The sequence below is a fragment of the Anarhichas minor genome, unplaced genomic scaffold (genome assembly GCF_050575085.1).
Source record: "Anarhichas minor isolate MPS153535 unplaced genomic scaffold, ASM5057508v1 ptg000027l, whole genome shotgun sequence".
In the NCBI taxonomy this organism is placed as follows: domain Eukaryota; kingdom Metazoa; phylum Chordata; class Actinopteri; order Perciformes; family Anarhichadidae; genus Anarhichas; species Anarhichas minor.
The window spans coordinates 24,452,501-24,470,000 of NW_027466473.1; the positions used below are offsets into that span (position 1 = coordinate 24,452,501).

Here is a 17,500-nt window from a genome sequence, read left to right on the forward strand (position 1 = left end):
CAATACTTAGCCTTTGTGTTAACGTTAATGGTTAGCCTTTGTGTTAACGTTAATGGTTAGCCTTTGTGTTAACGTTAATGGTTAGCCTTTGTGTTAACGTTAATGGTTAGCCTTTGTGTTAACGTTAATGGTTAGCCTTTGTGTTAACGTTAATGGTTAGCCTTTGTGTTAGTACAAGTGGAATGAACATTTGGTGAAAATGTAGTGAAATACGATGTAAATGTTGATATATTGAAGGTAATTTATATATCGGTATGCTTTTGTACTGAAAAGAAGCAGGTTGCAGTAACGTCATACATGTTTGCAGGAACTCGGTGCGTCTGGTTATCAGGAAGGTTCAGTACGCTCCGGAGAAGCCTGGTCCTCAGCCGATGGTGGAGACGACCCGCAGCTTCCTGATGTCTGACAGATCTTTACACCTGGAGGCCTCTCTGGACAAGGAGGTAGTCACACACACACACACACACACACACACACTGTACTTTCTGCAGGTGCTTTATAATGCAACACTGTGAATCTCCAAGAGGAGATCTAGTTAATGTTAGGCGTCACTAATTAATGTCTTCTTTTCCCATGATGCATTGTGTGCAGCTGTACTACCACGGAGAGCCCATCAGCGTCAACGTTCACGTCACCAACAACTCCACCAAGACCGTGAAGAGAGTCAAGATCTCCGGTACGTCCATCTCTTCTTCTTCTCTCTTAGTTTCTCTTTTTGTCATCTCTTCTTCTTCTGTCCATGTCGTCCTTTGATCCTTTCCCTATGAATGTGTAACAGTAACTTTCTCTCTCTGCAGTGCGTCAGTATGCGGACATCTGCCTGTTCAGTACTGCCCAGTACAAATGTCCAGTGGCCCAGCTGGAGGCAGAGTAAGTCCCAGTTTAAAGTCTGCTCTGGGACATTTTGGGCATTTTGAGGATTATCTGAGGATTAATGAGGTCAATATGTATCAATTCATTTATATTGAACACTTTGAACACGGGACCTTCTTGGATCAGACTCAGTATTTCTTGCCGGCCCTTTAAATTTCTTATTTAGAAATTAAAAACAAGAGCAAATCAGTGTGAAGTCTGACATCTGTCCAAAGATGAACCAGATCAGTATGTTTGGATTGGATTTGAGATTAAACAGGTTTTAAAACTCATTTGAACACACTTTGATTAAGTTAATATCTAATTATAAAAAGTTTTCATCTCTTTTAAACACATTTTTAAACCAGTTTATCTTTGAACACACTTTAATTCAAAGTGAATCTGCTTTAATAAGTTAACCTCTAGTTTAAACCACTTCCTTTAAAACAGATTTCAAATCTGGTTCTTAGTTCAATCTCGTAAAAAGTTGATGTTTGTTGGTTTAAAGGAGATAAACAGTGATGTCATCATGCATCACAATAAGATGACAGCTGGTGAACTTGTGCCGGTTTGATTGACGGCGTGTTGTCTCCGCAGTGACCAGGTGTCGTCCAGCTCCACCTTCTGTAAGGTGTACACTCTGACCCCGACGCTCGACAAGAACCGAGAGAAGAGAGGACTCGCTCTGGACGGCAAGCTGAAGCACGAAGACACCAACCTGGCCTCCTCCACCATGTAAGCACACACACACACACACACACAGTGTGCAGGTGTGTTGCTGTAGTCACATGACCGCGGCGCTCTTTTGTTTCAGAGTGAAGGACGTCACCAACAAGGAGGTTCTGGGGATTCTGGTGTCCTACAGAGTCAAAGTCAAGCTGGTGGTCTCACGTGGAGGGTACGACACACACACACACACACATTCACACTCTGCTGACATCACTTCCTGTCCTCTTAGCCTCTTGTTTCCTGTTAATGTCATCAGTGGAGTTACAGATTTGTTGCTAAGCTGCACCCACATCAGTTTAAATTAAAACAACACTCAGAGATGAGATCAGCACAGAAGACAAAGATCTCTGATCATGTTTCTGATACTAATGATTGATCATTAATGATCCGTGTTAACGGATACACATCTCTCTGTTGTTTGAGTATATCAGCTGGTCTACAAGGATCCAGTTATTATCAGTCAAATCTCATCATTATTGTTATTAATGAAGTATAATAATGTGCTTAGAGCTCGTGTTAGAAGTTAAACATCATAATTCATCTCTAATATCTGTTTGATATTAACGTGAAAACATCTCCTTCAAACTACTGGATTTATTCTAGTTTATCACCAAAACTACATTTTACAGATGACATGTGAACACATCATGATAACGTTATAATGTACCTTCAGCCAGTATTCATGTTCACTGAGCAGAGCCTGAAGGCATCATCATGTAACTGAAGTGAACCTCCTGTTGGTTAGCCGTTAGCGGTGCTGCTAACGTTACTAGCTCTCCTCTGATTGGTTGTTTACAATGAAACATCAGAGACTAGAAACACATGTTCTACTGAGTGTTGGAGGAGAACCAATTTTTATATTGAAATCAGTTCAAAAAGCAGTTGTCATGTGCAGCTCCTTCAACAGCTAGAAGTCCAGGATGTCATGTGACCCGTCATGTGACCCGTCTGTTTACAAAGTCATTCTGGTCTTTGGAGACCTCGTTATAAATAGCGATCACATCGCACCGCTTCGGTCCCGACATGAATTCACACAGAGTTTGACGTTGTTTTAAAGTAACTCCTGATGGACGGCTCCATGTTGGTGCAGCTCAGCTTCCTGTTTCGTCCTCTTGACTTCCTGTTAGCGGTTAGCGGTGAACCCTCTGCTGCTAGCGTAGCTGCTCCTCACTGTGCTTGCTTTAGGTTGTCAACTTGTTGTGAACATGTCGCCTCCTGCTTTTCATTTCATCTCCCCTCTGTGTTTTTGTTTTGTTTTGTTTGGCTCCTCCTCTTCCTCTTCCTCTTCCTCCTCCTCCTCCACCTCCCCCTCCCCCTGTGTGTCCCCCCCCTGCAGGCTGCTGAGAGGCATGTTGGACAGGTAAATGTGACCGACAGCCTCAGTGTTCATTAAAACACATCCGCTCTCTTTCACAGCTCTAATCCAGTTTACCTCCAGTGTAATGTTTTTAACCAGTTCATCATGTAAACTCTGGTTAATTGTTGCTTTAAACAAGTTTTACATGTTTTAGCAACATATAATGTGCTTTAAGTTGAAGGTAAAGTTGCTCTAACTGGTTTTAAATGACTAACTGGTTCAACATCTCTCAAAAAAAGAAGAGAAAATTGCTTTAAACCAAAGGGAACTGGATTAAGTACACACACTGTAATTTATGCTTTTATTTTGAAACATTTACAGGAAGTTGAGTTTCACTGATGGTAACTTATTTAAAGAAAAAAACAGAAAAGTAGAAGTGAATGGAATTAATAAAATATAGCCTCGTGCTAAGCTAACCTCTAAAATACGATCAGTAGAGGCAGAGAGTCACATGATCATCTAATGCAGCTCTCTGATTGGTTGGCTTCCAGTTTGTTTTTCAGAATAAAACCTCATTTAAAGCGTCAATCAGCTGCTGTGAGGTCACTTCCTGTTGAGACGTGTCCTCAGAGCAGATTCAGTTCAGAGCTCAATGGTTACAAACAGGAAGTGGACTGAGCCGTGACTTCCTGTCTGTTGTGTTCATGCAGAGACGTGTCGGTGGAGCTGCCCTTCATCCTGATGCACCCGAAGCCTGTGGAGCTGCCGCTGTCCCGCCCACAGTCAGGTGAGTCACTTCCTGTTTGACCTTTAAAAGCTTTCTCCAAACGACACGTTTCAGGAGCGGAACGTATTAAAGAACGCTTATTTATTCATGTTCTGTTGTTGCGTAACTCTCTTCTTTCGCCATCATTCTCTCCATGAGACCAAGAAGCAGTTTCCATGGAAACAGTGGTGTGACATGCTAATAGTGTGTGTGTGTGTTACAGCTGTGCCAGAGATGGACCCCCCCATCGACACCAATTTGATAGAATTCGACACAAAGTGAGTATCGAGTCTTTATTATTTGATCTTTGTTGTTACAAGTGTAGCTAAGTACACATTTGAGGTACTTGTACTTCACAATTAGTATTGTGCCGCTTTCTACTTCTTCTTCACATTTATTTGACAGATTTCCTGTTTTTACTTTGAAGATTTAGATTTGACCTGAAATATGTTGATAGTAGTATTTCTACAGTGTGGTATTAGTACTTGTACTGAAACACAGTATTTCTACAGTGTGGTATTAGTACTTGTACTGAAACACAGTATTTCTACAGTGTGGTATTAGTACTTGTACTGAAACACAGTATTTCTACAGTGTGGTATTAGTACTTGTACTGAAACACAGTATTTCTACAGTGTGGTATTAGTACTTGTACTGAAACACAGTATTTCTACAGTGTGGTATTAGTACTTGTACTGAAACACAGTATTTCTACAGTGTGGTATTAGTACTTGTACTGAAACACAGTATTTCTACAGTGTGGTATTAGTACTTGTACTGAAACACAGTATTTCTACAGTGTGGTATTAGTACTTGTACTGAAACACAGTATTTCTACAGTGTGGTATTAGTACTTGTACTGCAGTAAAGTACTCCGTGGTTAGTGTTGTCTAAAGACTACAGACTTGTAGTTTAACATCCTCTGGGCTTCTGCTGTAAACGGTGACGTCGTCCCTCGTTATCTGAACGCGTTCGATCCTCGAGACCAGAACCATTTAAACATAAACCTGATCCTGAGTGAGTCCGGGTTCAGGATTAAACTCAAACCGTCTCCTTCGTGCCCTCAGCAGCGTCTCCCAGGACGACGACTTCGTCTTCGAGGACTTCGCCCGTCTGCGGCTCAAAGGCGCCGTGGACGACAAAGACGAGGACTGCTAGGAGCTCCACACACACACACACACACACACATTCCCTGGTGGAGGGGGGGGGGGGGGATGAGGGCATGTTTGGACGGAGGCCTCGCGGGTTTTTGGGGGTTTTCAGCCATTTCATCTTCCCGCCTCCATTTGTTCCGTCTTTCTCTGTTTCTGTTTCTTTGCTGAAGGTTGTGAAGCAGCTGCAGGACAGATGTTAAAAAAACGTGAAGGAATGTTTGACCGGCTGAAATATGACAAGAAAACACCAATACCTGCAGCAGCGCTCGTCCGCTTTTACTTTGAAAATCTTATTTGTTGAATCGCCGCCTTGTACAAACAGAAATATATATTTGAAACAGAAAGAAAAAGAAAAATCTTCTACGAGCAGTTTGAGGTTTTTTTCTTCAAGTAAATACTGTCGATGCATTTTACACACACACACACACACACACACACACACACACACACACACACACACACACACACACACACACACACACACACACACGCGTCTCACCAGCATCCGCTCTCAACACTGAACCCTGTCGTCCATTTTGAAAAATGCTTCTTTTTTTTCCAGCGTTGACGGAGTTCCCCTCTTTGTTTAACAATGACCTTGTCTGATCCGATGATGTCGCCTCTCTTCTCTCGCTCACATCAACACTCGTGGTTCAGTTGTTGTTTCTATTCGTCTCACGTCTACAGGAAGTAGAATCCTAAACGTTCAACGAACACAAACTCTGACGCTGGAATCCTTTAAACTCCGGTCAGACGTCAGACCTCGAGTCTCGACTTGTTGCTCAGCAGACGTTTACGCCGGCGTATCACGACATCTTAGGTATTAAATAATAATAATAATAATAACTACAGGGAAAACATTTGCTGAGATTAACGTCACATTTACAGAATGAATAAATGAAAATATATCTAATCGGATTCATTTGACTTTGTGGAAACGAACCGCCGAGTCTAAAACACGTCACTTATAATATAATAGTATTTATTAGTTTTCATAAAGGAACGCAGGAAACGTGTATTTGTATCTTTATGAGATACTTTTCTATTTTAGGAAGAAACTAAACTCAGACGGACGTTACCACCGTTTCTATTTATACTCTCAGTTTATTCAAGGTTTTTATCGTAAATGTACGACCATAAGCCCCCCCCCCCCCCCCCCCCCCCCCCACACGTTATTTATTTTATACCTTCATGGTCTGAAAGCGCCGTCGTTGATATTTGACCTTTATCAGGTGTAAACGGATCTGGTTCCTCTGGATCTGGTTCCTGTCGATCTGGTTCCGTTTACACCTGACGAGCAGTAGAAGTGTTTCTGACTCGTCGTTCTTTTAGATCTGAAGTTCTTTGAAGCCGATCTGTGACGTCTGTTTCTACGTTTTTAATTCAAACAGAATCCGACCAATCGCAGCGTCCGATCGACCCCAGCTGGTTTAAATCGTCTGTTAAAGGGGACCACTGTTTTCAGTTTGTTTTTCTCTCCTGAATGCACTTTGTTCGTCTTTTGTTCGTCTTCGTGTTTCGACTGCTTTGTGCCTTGTCGCCATGGAGACCAAATCTTTTGATTGTTTTCGTGACTAAAAACAGAATTTGCAGCGATTCCGATGTAACGGTCTTTGTTTTGTTACTTTGCAGGAAACTTCTGTAAGTCAAAAACAAAGGTGTGACATGTCCATCATCACATAATTAACATAATTATGATATAAAGGTCACAATGTCACTAAATTCTGTTCGAGTTCAATCTTAAAGATTTTCCTCGAGTAAATAAAATAAATGTACGTTAAATATTAAGAGACGAGTGTCGAAATAATTTTGTGAAAATCTTAAAAACAAAAGTCATAAATAATAACGTTAATCGATCGACTGACTTTAAAGCAGTTTTACGATCGAGTTGATCGAAGCGGATTCCTGTCTTTTTGTCCGAAACGTTGAACTTTATTCTTGTTTTTCATTTGTAATTTCATGAATAAGAACATTTTTCGTATAATTACAACTTTGTTAACATCGCTGCTTTTCCCCCAAAAATTGTCACTTTTTTATATATAATTGTCGTCTTTTGTCTTTGGCTTCTTTTTCCCCCAAATGTATAACTTTATTTTCACATTTTTCTCACATTCTCTATTGAAGGTCATGTGACCATAATATTGATACTTTGCTCTCATAGAATTCACCTTTAAAAACGATAACATTTAAATCTCTATTTATTATAAATGACATTGGCTCGAATCAAAGTGACAAAGTGTTCAGTATAAACAACTTTATTTCCATAATTTCGTGACTTAAAGGTTCAACATCTGAGATCGGAGCGTTTTGATTCTCAGCTTGTCAATGGTGAACCGACGGCTATAGGCTAACAGCGCTAGCAATGACAGCAGTGCTAACAGCGCTAACATCAGTTAACAGAGCTGACGGTGTTTACCTGAGGGGGAACTGCTACATGCTACGTTTCCATGATGCTAACATGCACTAACATGGCCGCCCACATTTTAAATACTGCTCCTTTAATTCCTCAAATATTTCAAAATTTTTCTTATATATAAAACTAATTTTACACGTTTTCTCTGTAAAATTCTGACTTCATTCTCACAAAATAATATGACTTTGGTCTCATAAAATTATGACTTTATTCCTTAAATGTTGCAAAAATATTCTCAATATTTGTCCTTTTTTTGCGAGAATATATTATGACTTTTTTTGGTACAATTAATATTTTTCTCTCAAATCATTCTGACTTATAATACTAATATAACGTGATACTATTCTGAGAAGAACCGCCTGCAATGACGAAAAGTATCGAAGAAACTTTTTTTTAAAATGGGCCAAATTTATACAAGTGCCATGAAAACGTCTCAGCCAATAAAACCAGTAAAGAGAGTAAACAAACAAACAGCACCAGTGTTTCCCTTCAGATCCTCCTCCTCCTCCTCCTCCTCCTGCTCCTCCTCTCCATCGTCCATCTTTTCTTTTTTCTTTTCCTCGTTCAAACTCAGACATGATGTGAAGGACTTTCATGCTCCTCTTCTGTGTTCGTTATTCAAAACAAACCGATGGAAGTAGTTCACATCTCTTAACGAGTCATTTTTCCCAAAACAAACAAACCTTCACAGAACATTTCAGCACTTTGATCGGACGAAGCGAACCCGCGGACCTGCACACGTTATGATTTCAGGAAGCAAAGGACGACGTTGATTTTTTTTACACGCTTTGGCCATTTTTCAAAAATAGTTTGTGTTTTTGAGGCTCCACACAAACTATTATTTATTTTATTTATTTTTTAAATGCCAGAATTCCCTCCTCCTCCTCCTCCTCCTCCTCCTTCAGTCAGTCGTTAAAGCTGCGACCCGGAAGAGGAGAAGAAGAAACTCGGAGCACGTTTCTTTAAGTTAACTTTTGTTCCCACGCAGTGCTGTGAGTCGTACGAGCTGTGATTCTGTCCCGATCTTCTCGTGCATACGTGGGGTAACTTTTTGCTAAGTGTGAAAATATTTTGCCAAGTGCCACGCCCCGGCCTGTGCCATGCTTTACCATAATGTCTATAAAAAACAGGAAGTGATTTTTGCTGGTGGGACGAAAAAAACACCAGAAAAGATAGAATTCTGATTATTATTATATTGGTGGCTGTTATTATTACTACTTCTACTGTATCATCATCGCGACCATGATTATTCTCATAATCATTTAAGAGTCTATTGTTCAGCCATGTATTTTTTATTTTGAGATTTTTATTTGTTTTCTTTTTATTATTAAAGGTAAAATGAACTAACAGATCTCGCTGTTGTGTTTTTGTTTGAGCATTTAATTATTGAATGTTTTAGTTCAAGTCATCCAAGAAATGAAACGCGTCAGAAGTGCTGCTGAGATAACGTCGCGATGAGAACGCTCCAACATGCTGCAACGCCTTCAATTACAAAAGTACACCAATTATATTTTAACAATTATTATTCTGTTTTCACATTTAACTGGATGGATTATAAATAATACATAGAAATACATGAATACATGTTCTTAAGTACAATAATGTCTGGATTAAAGAATAACTGACAAAGCTTTTTAATATGCATCTTTAAAATAAAGTAATTCATTTTAGAAACATTAAATTCACTTCATTCAGGTGTGAAATGATGTCAATAAAAAAGCCACAATATTATATTTCTCATCTTCTAACAAGATAAATCGGTGTTCATGGACTTTATGTAGTTAACACTTGTTTCAGCTCTATTCTGTTATTGAACAGTGAACTAACGCGTTATGATTCTGATCATTTTGTGCTCCGAGGTTTATTTTCTGTGTCTTCATTCAGATGTGAGAGGGTACGTTCGCTCCACATGAGACTCACTGCTTTTAAACTGTCCGTGGGAAGTCGTCCCGGTACGAGTTTGTCCATTCTTGGTTAAAGACTCTCGTCTCTCTCAACACTTTTCTCTGGAGGTCGTCTTTGGAATTACTTCTCTAACTCATAATAATGTTCCTGCTCTCTCCCCGTGTGTCACGGTGTGTGAACATCTCACTCGAGTCAGGAAACGTGTCAGAATACTCGTATCTGACTGGCTGAGCTGCATCACGTGATTCACACGCATTGGTCGGTGTGTTTCCTGCACCGCTGAACAAGTGCCGTAACGGCTGGAAAAGCTGCGCCGGTTAAAATAGAACAATTCTTAATTATCTATCAGTTTTAGGTCCTGGGTCCAGATCCGGACCGCGGTCCGCCTATTAGTGACCCCTGTGCTATAATATGACTTTTAAGGCAGTTTGGGTAAAAACAGAGGCAGAGTTGATTTTAACGCAGTTTATTGTAAATCGCTGGAACATCAGATTTTCAGTTTGAATCCACAACCAGCGTCAGCAGTCTGCTGCGGTTCAACACACGTTCTAGAAAACTAAAGTAACAGTTCTTCATGAGCTGGATCAGGTTCTGGTGTCGACAGTAATCGGGGTCAAAATGTTTTCATTTCTCAGGATTATTAAAAAGGTGATTTATGTTTTTAGTTTTTGTAAAAAGAGCCGTCGTGAGTCGCGCCGTCATAAAGCGTCGTAGTCGTCGTCGTCCTCGTGTTTCCTCTTCAGCGAGTCGCTGGAGTTCTGCGTCACCATGTTGGTGGTGATGAGGATGTTCTTGGAGCCAATCAGAGACGGGTTGATGAGGACGTTGGAGACGGCGGCCGTGGACGGCATCGCTGTTGGAGGGAGAAGAGCAGCGAAGGGTTAAACTCTGTTTTATTCTAACGTGGTTATCTGACGTTAACGGGATGTTTCATACGCTGCTCCTCTTTAAGGGCCAGAAAACGCTTCTATTGAACGGCGTTGAGAGCAGAGCACCCGAAGAATAAAAGCACGACCGTGCAAACACTCGAAGAAGAGACAGAGAAGGATTCAAAGGTCCCGGTTGTTATTATTATTATTATTATTATAGTAGTGACCCTTTAGGCCGATTCTACGATGGACTTTAACTTGTAGTTTTGTGTTTTCTTGTTTATTAAACAACAATTTTGTCCAAAACACTTTTGATTCTGAATGTTCAATAAAGACGTAAACATGTGAGTGACGGGAGGAGACGCTCTTACTGGTTTTGCTGGCGGCCGTCTGAGAGGGCGGTGGGATCTGAACCGTGAACCTCTGACCCGTCAGAGACACCGGAGGTCCCACCTTAGTGCTGACGGAGTGGACCGACGGGGCTCCTGTGGAGAGAACGCGGGTCAGAACACACTGGTCCTACTGGGACCTGGTCTCACAGAGAAGAACCCATCTAAAGAGAATATATCTGTTTAAATCTGGTTGGTTATGATGTTCAAGGAGACCTGCCTACATTTCCCAGAATGCATTGGGTCAAACACCTGTATTGAGTGTTCAGATGTTGGTTTGATTGCAGAATAAACCCAAAAAAGTGTGGAAGAGTTTCAGTTTACGTCCTGTGAACATTTAAAGAAATCAGTTCCAGACTCACTTTACAGTAAAAACATGTTCATGTGTTCATGTGTTCATGTGTTCATTACATCAGATCATCTCCTGTAATCTGACGTCTCTCAGAGATCTCTGGCTAAACATTTTAAATACTAAATGATGTTTTATATATAAATAATATATATATATTATATTTTCCCAGAGTTCCTTCTGGTAGCAGTGTTGACGGTTCAACATGTGAATGTGAGCGCGTAGCTGCATTGCATTCTGGGTAACCCTCTAGCCTTCACTCACCGAGGGTGGGCGTGCCCGGTCTGCTGGACACGGTGCCGACGCTGAGCCGAGGAACCGATATCCTGCCGACCGACGACACCTGAGAGGAAGCAGACGATAGGAGAGTTGTGTTGTGGAGGAGAAGAAGAACATCACTCAAAGTAAGCGTGTGTCGGTACCTTCTTCTGGACGGTCTTCAGTCTGTAGTTGGGTGCAGTCAGACAGTAGCGGTCCGGAGGGAGTCGGGGTCCGGTGTAGGGTTTGATCAGAGGGAGGGGGGTTAGGTTCTTCTGCCTAGCAACCTCCAACAGGAACTGAACACATGACAGAACACATATAAACATCATAAACACACCGCACATTCATCAGCAGCTCCTCCCCTGAAACCTGTTTGATGAGAGTACTGATGAGAGTACTGATGAGAGTACTAGTATCTATAACTAGCGGTGCTCCTCACAGGTTCATAACTGCTCACAGCGTGTTGTGACTCACTGATTGGTTGAATCTATAAAACAGTTTCTCACAAAAGCTTTAAAAGACAAAAAACAAATAACAACAGAAAACTTGTTCAACTGAGACAAAGTTCGATGAGTCAACGATCAGTTCACACCTGAGACTCTACAGTCAGAGGCTCCATCTAGTGGTGGAACCAGATACTACACAGCATCTACACAGCAGGGAGTTGACTCTCGTCTTCTGCACCAAAACATTTACAATCAGTTCAACAACAGAGCCCGCCGGCAGCACGGACCAGCACGGACCAGGATGTTGGAGAGGAGACAAAGCGCTGTGGGAGCTGTTGGTGTTTAAAGGGTTAACCTGAGCAGGTGGAGCTTACGTCTCGTGGCGGCGGCGAGGTGAACGACTGGTCCATGCGACACTGGATCGCCAGCTTGATGTCGTCGGCGTCCACGCTGGACTTCTTGGCGTGCGTGGCGTAGATCTTGGCGTCCTCGATGATGGACGTCACGTATCCTGTGAACAGAAACAGAAGAACCTGAACGACTGACTGTCATGTTGTGTACTAGTTGTATTATTAAAGGTATTGTTAGAACTGTAATAGTATTATTAAGTCCTAACATGTGAGTACAATAAAGTTTCATTTAGTCTGAAACCAGCAGAGACTTGGTTTGAGATCAGATGAGATAAAAAGTGTTTTTTTCCGCATGGACCGCCTGATGCTTTGCAAATAGTCCGATGCTTCCTGTATCCGCTGTGTGGCGCTACAGAACACGTGCAAACATGCATCATGATGCTCTGTATCAAGTGTAAACCACATTGTGTAAAAGTCATGTACCCTTTCACCAGCAGGTGGCGCTGTGAGTACTAGTGAAGATGAGCTTGTAGACATCCTCAGGCCATGAGTGTCATCAAGCATGAGAAGTCTGGGAGCGTTTGGAACAAGTCCAGCTGAGTTACATCAGCTTGTTTGATGGGGAATCACGTAAAGCTACGCTACGGCTAAACCATTGCGTCAAACGTAAAGCTTTTGATAACTTTTAATCACAACGGTGATGTCATTGTATTGACAAACTTTAAAGTGGATCTGATGAAGTCTCTAGGAGGAGTTCACTAAAGAATAGAACCCTTTACAGCTTCATCAGGGCCTTCTCTGCCCACGCCGTCGGCTCCTCGTGAATAAACCACAAGAGACAAACTTCTGTGTTTTTAACCTTCATATAATTAAATATTATGTAAATATAAGTGCTTCTGTGTTATTGGTTTCAAATTTGCTGGAGTTTGAGAATTAACATGAATAACATTTTTATCAGAAAGTCTCAACGTGAACTTAAAACATCAAACATCAGCTGATGACTCACTGTACGTGAACTCCAACATCTGGTTGATGACTCGGGGCTCGTACTCGGTGATCCCCATGTCCTTCAGGATCTGGATCATCACCTGAGACAGTGAGGGTCCATCAGAGGACAACGCAGTCATGTGAAGAACATGTGGTACGTATATCTGATGCTACTGCTTCATATCCTGTTTACTTTATTCTACATTAATACTTCAGATTCCAGAAGATCATGTTTGTAGCGCTGCCGTCCGGTGAGAACCTCGTATCTCTAAAAATATAACATATCGATATACATAAATCAACATGTACAGTATAAAGTACTATATGTACCTCTGAGGTGTAGTACAGTATAAAGTACAATATGTACCTCTGAGGTGTAGTACAGTATAAAGTACAATATGTACCTCTGAGATGTAGTACAGTATAAAGTACAATATGTACCTCTGAGGTGTAGTACAGTATAAAGTACTATATGTACCTCTGAGATGTAGTACAGTATAAAGTACAATATGTACCTCTGAGATGTAGTACAGTATAAAGTACAATATGTACCTCTGAGGTGTAGTACAGTATAAAGTACTATATGTACCTCTGAGATGTAGTACAGTATAAAGTACAATATGTACCTCTGAGGTGTAGTACAGTATAAAGTACTATATGTACCTCTGAGATGTAGTACAGTATAAAGTACAATATGTACCTCTGAGATGTAGTACAGTATAAAGTACAATATGTACCTCTGAGGTGTAGTACAGTATAAAGTACTATATGTACCTCTGAGATGTAGTACAGTATAAAGTACAATATGTACCTCTGAGGTGTAGTACAGTATAAAGTACAATATGTACCTCTGAGATGTAGTACAGTATAAAGTACAATATGTACCTCTGAGGTGTAGTACAGTATAAAGTACAATATGTACCTCTGAGGTGTAGTACAGTAGAAAATACAGTACTCCCCTCTCAGATGTAGTACATCGTAGTATAACAATACCTCAAATGACCGTTAATATTCGCGTCATCCACCGGAGACAAATAGAAATGAACTTTGTGTAAATCACGCACATAAAGTCGCTCGTGTTTACATCCTTACAGCACTTTATCCACAAGATACCGGCTAGGCTAACATGCTAGCTGTGTGTGCTAATGTTGTGAACGGTAATCCAGCGCTAACGTTAGCCTACAAGCTAACGGGTTCAAATAAATGTGTCGTTTTTTTTGGCGTTAACTGTGGCATTCTAAACCAAACCACGTCTCGAGTTAATTCAAACCGCACCAGAATGACAAATAAAGTGTGAAATACTCAGTTTTGACAACGATACCTGCGCGTCTTTCGGGATGGTTTTCGGAGCAGACATTTTAATTTTTCCCCCGCGGCTCCCTCAGCTTCTTCTTCTACGGTCTGATTGAGCAGCAGAGACAGACAGCGGAGCTCTGTGGAGCGACTCCTTCTGGTCAGATCCGGTAATAAATCGTCATTACACCCACAACACTAAATAACCATTAAGAGGAACTTTGGACTTTGATTATTTTACATTTAATAAGACATGTGGTCATATTGTTAATATGCCAGAGGATTCTGTTTAGTTATTATTTAAGTTATTTATTTTTCTCTCTTTTTATATTCATCCAATTAAATATATTATACTTAGCCTATTTCCTGCTGCCATGTTGAGAGTGCAGCTTTTACTTAAAACAGAGTATTTTTACACTGTGGTATGAGTACTTTTACATTAGTGAGTACTTCTTCCACCTATGTGTCACAGCTGGTTGACATAAAGCTAATTTAAATAATTGTATAAACTGTTCGGTGGTACTTTAATCTATAAGAATACATCATATTTTATACATAAAAAAATACTTTACTCCAGTAATATTTGTAAACTTGTCATTAAGTATTGTACTTGAGTAAATGTACTTCTCCACCACTAGTAAACCTGTGCTTATTGAAGTTTAATAGAGTATTTTTACATGTTGATATTAATTATATTAAAGAGTGTTATAACAACATTAAACCAGCAGGAGGCGATGCAGGTAAACACCCTGAACTCTGACTGTCTCTTTAATCCTCCTTCTTCTTCTCCTCTTCTCTTCTCCTTCTTCTCTTCTTCTTCTTCTTCTCCTCCTTCTTCTTCTCCTCTTCTCTTCTCCTTCTTCTCTTCTTCTTCTTCTTCTCCTTCTTCTTCTTCTCCTCTTCTTCTTCTTCTCCTTCTCCTTCTTCTTCTCCTTCTTCTTCTTCTTCTTCTTCTTCTTCTTCTTCTTCTTCTTCTTCTTCTTCTTCTTCTTCTCCTTCTTCTCTTCTTCTTCTTCTTCTTCTTCTTCTTCTTCTTCTTCTCCTCTTCTTCTTCTTCTCCTTCTCCTTCTTCTTCTCCTTCTTCTTCTTCTTCTTCTTCTTCTTCTTCTTCTTCTCTGTCTTCAATTTACTGTCTCTCACACACTTCTAGTGTTCTCTAAAGTATTCACTCTTTACTTCAGTGAAAGTACTAATACCACCCTGGGAAAATACTCTGTTACAAGTAAAAGTCCAGCATTTAACATCTCACTAAAAGTACACAAGCATCAAAATATATTTAAAAGACCAAAAGTAAAAGTACTCATCATGCAGAATAATAAACATTACTCTATTATAATTATTGATACATTAATGTGTTAATCACTAGGTGGAGCTCATTTTAATGACTTTATATATATATGGTATCATTTGTAATAATACATCATCATTTAATACTTCATTATATTTGATGTATCTAGAATTATTTCCCTCTGAGATGTAGTGGAGTACAATCATGAAGTAGCAGAAAACTGAAATACTCAAGTAGTAGAAGTACCTCAAAATTGTACTTCAGTACTTGAGTAAATGTACATTCTGAAATCAGCAGTAATTTACAGGTAAACATTTAAAAACAGTGATTCTTTAAAACAAAGACATTCTTTCTTAAATGTCTCATAAAGCTGAAGACGTCAGTAGAACCAATAATAAACGTTTAAGAGTTCTGAGCTGATAAGAAATCTTCCCAGAAGTCATAAAAGAAGCTTCGTGTGAAGTTTTATCACCTGAACAGGTAGTGAACAGAGTACCTGAGCAGGTAGTGAACAGAGTACCTGAGCAGGTAGAGAACAGAGTACCTGAACAGGTAGTGAACAGAGTACCTGAACAGGTAGTGAACAGAGTACCTGAACAGGTAGTGAACAGAGTACCTGAGCAGGGAGAGAACAGAGTACCTGAACAGGTAGTGAACAGAGTACCTGAGCAGGTAGAGAACAGAGTACCTGAACAGGTAGTGAACAGAGTACCTGAGCAGGTAGAGAACAGAGTACCTGAACAGGTAGTGAACAGAGTACCTGAACAGGTAGTGAACAGAGTACCTGAGCAGGTAGTGAACAGAGTACCTGAACAGGTAGTGAACAGAGTACCTGAGCAGGTAGAGAACAGAGTACCTGAACAGGTAGTGAACAGAGTACCTGAACAGGTAGTGAACAGAGTACCTGAACAGGTAGTGAACAGAGTACCTGAGCAGGTAGTGAACAGAGTACCTGAGCAGGTAGTGAACAGAGTACCTGAGCAGGTAGAGAACAGAGTACCTGAACAGGTAGTGAACAGAGTTCCTGAGCAGGTAGTGAACAGAGTACCTGAACAGGTAGTGAACAGAGTTCCTGAGCAGGTAGTGAACAGAGTACCTGAGCAGGTAGTGAACAGAGTACCTGAACAGGTAGTGAACAGAGTACCTGAGCAGGTAGAGAACAGAGTACCTGAACAGGTAGTGAACAGAGTTCCTGAGCAGGTAGTGAACAGAGTACCTGAGCAGGTAGTGAACAGAGTACCTGAACAGGTAGTGAACAGAGTACCTGAGCAGGTAGTGAACAGAGTACCTGAACAGGTAGTGAACAGAGTACCTGAGCAGGTAGTGAACAGAGTACCTGAACAGGTAGTGAACAGAGTACCTGAACAGGTAGTGAACAGAGTACCTGAGCAGGTAGTGAACAGAGTACCTGAACAGGTAGTGAACAGAGTACCTGAGCAGGTAGAGAACAGAGTACCTGAGCAGGTAGTGAACAGAGTACCTGAGCAGGTAGTGAACAGAGTACCTGAGCAGGTAGAGAACAGAGTACCTGAACAGGTAGTGAACAGAGTTCCTGAGCAGGTAGTGAACAGAGTACCTGAGCAGGTAGTGAACAGAGTACCTGAGCAGGTAGTGAACAGAGTACCTGAGCAGGTAGTGAACAGAGTACCTGAGCAGGTAGTGAACAGAGTACCTGAACAGGTAGTGAACAGAGTACCTGAGCAGGTAGAGAACAGAGTACCTGAACAGGTAGTGAACAGAGTTCCTGAGCAGGTAGTGAACAGAGTACCTGAGCAGGTAGTGAACAGAGTACCTGAACAGGTAGTGAACAGAGTACCTGAACAGGTAGTGAACAGAGTACCTGAGCAGGTAGAGAACAGAGTACCTGAGCAGGTAGTGAACAGAGTACCTGAGCAGGTAGTGAACAGAGTACCTGAACAGGTAGTGAACAGAGTACCTGAGCAGGTAGAGAACAGAGTACCTCAGCAGGTAGAGAACAGAGTACCTCAGCAGGTAGAGAACAGAGTACCTCAGCAGGTAGAGAACAGAGTACCTGAGCAGGTAGTGAACAGAGTACCTGAACAGGTAGTGAACAGAGTACCTGAGCAGGTAGAGAACAGAGTACCTGAGCAGGTAGTGAACAGAGTACCTGAACAGGTAGAGAACAGAGTAC

The 17,500-nt window shown here is 41.0% G+C and overlaps 2 protein-coding genes across 14 annotated transcripts in view; one reads left to right on the top strand and one right to left on the bottom strand.

Annotated features, from left to right (window-relative positions):
- The window catches only part of arrb2a (arrestin, beta 2a), a 24,716-nt gene extending 19,774 nt beyond the window's left edge, over positions 1-4,942 (top strand). For 3 of the 13 annotated variants that reach the window (XM_076102762.1, XM_076102767.1, XM_076102774.1), the window contains 9 exons: positions 308-443; positions 592-676; positions 798-870; positions 1,450-1,587; positions 1,667-1,750; positions 2,918-2,941; positions 3,589-3,665; positions 3,850-3,922; positions 4,712-4,942. In XM_076102762.1, coding sequence (XP_075958877.1) covers positions 308-443; positions 592-676; positions 798-870; positions 1,450-1,587; positions 1,667-1,750; positions 2,918-2,941; positions 3,589-3,665; positions 3,850-3,922; positions 4,712-4,802 — 781 coding nt within the window. In that variant the 3' untranslated portion in view covers positions 4,803-4,942. The remainder of the gene's footprint in view (positions 1-307; positions 444-591; positions 677-797; positions 871-1,449; positions 1,588-1,666; positions 1,751-2,917; positions 2,942-3,588; positions 3,666-3,849; positions 3,923-4,711) is intronic. The other 10 variants (XM_076102764.1, XM_076102770.1, XM_076102766.1 and 7 more) reach the window with 6 other exon arrangements.
- A 4,624-nt stretch (positions 4,943-9,566) lies between these two features.
- Positions 9,567-14,220, bottom strand: taf9 (TAF9 RNA polymerase II, TATA box binding protein (TBP)-associated factor). The gene is made up of 7 exons (XM_076102777.1): positions 14,089-14,220; positions 12,787-12,868; positions 11,805-11,941; positions 11,146-11,280; positions 10,988-11,066; positions 10,357-10,470; positions 9,567-9,969 (listed from the first exon to the last, which is right to left on the bottom strand). Exons 1-7 carry the CDS (start codon positions 14,122-14,124, stop codon positions 9,815-9,817), a joined length of 738 nt encoding a protein of 245 aa, XP_075958892.1. The 5' UTR covers positions 14,125-14,220; the 3' UTR covers positions 9,567-9,814.
- Positions 14,221-17,500: the final 3,280 nt, after the last annotated feature.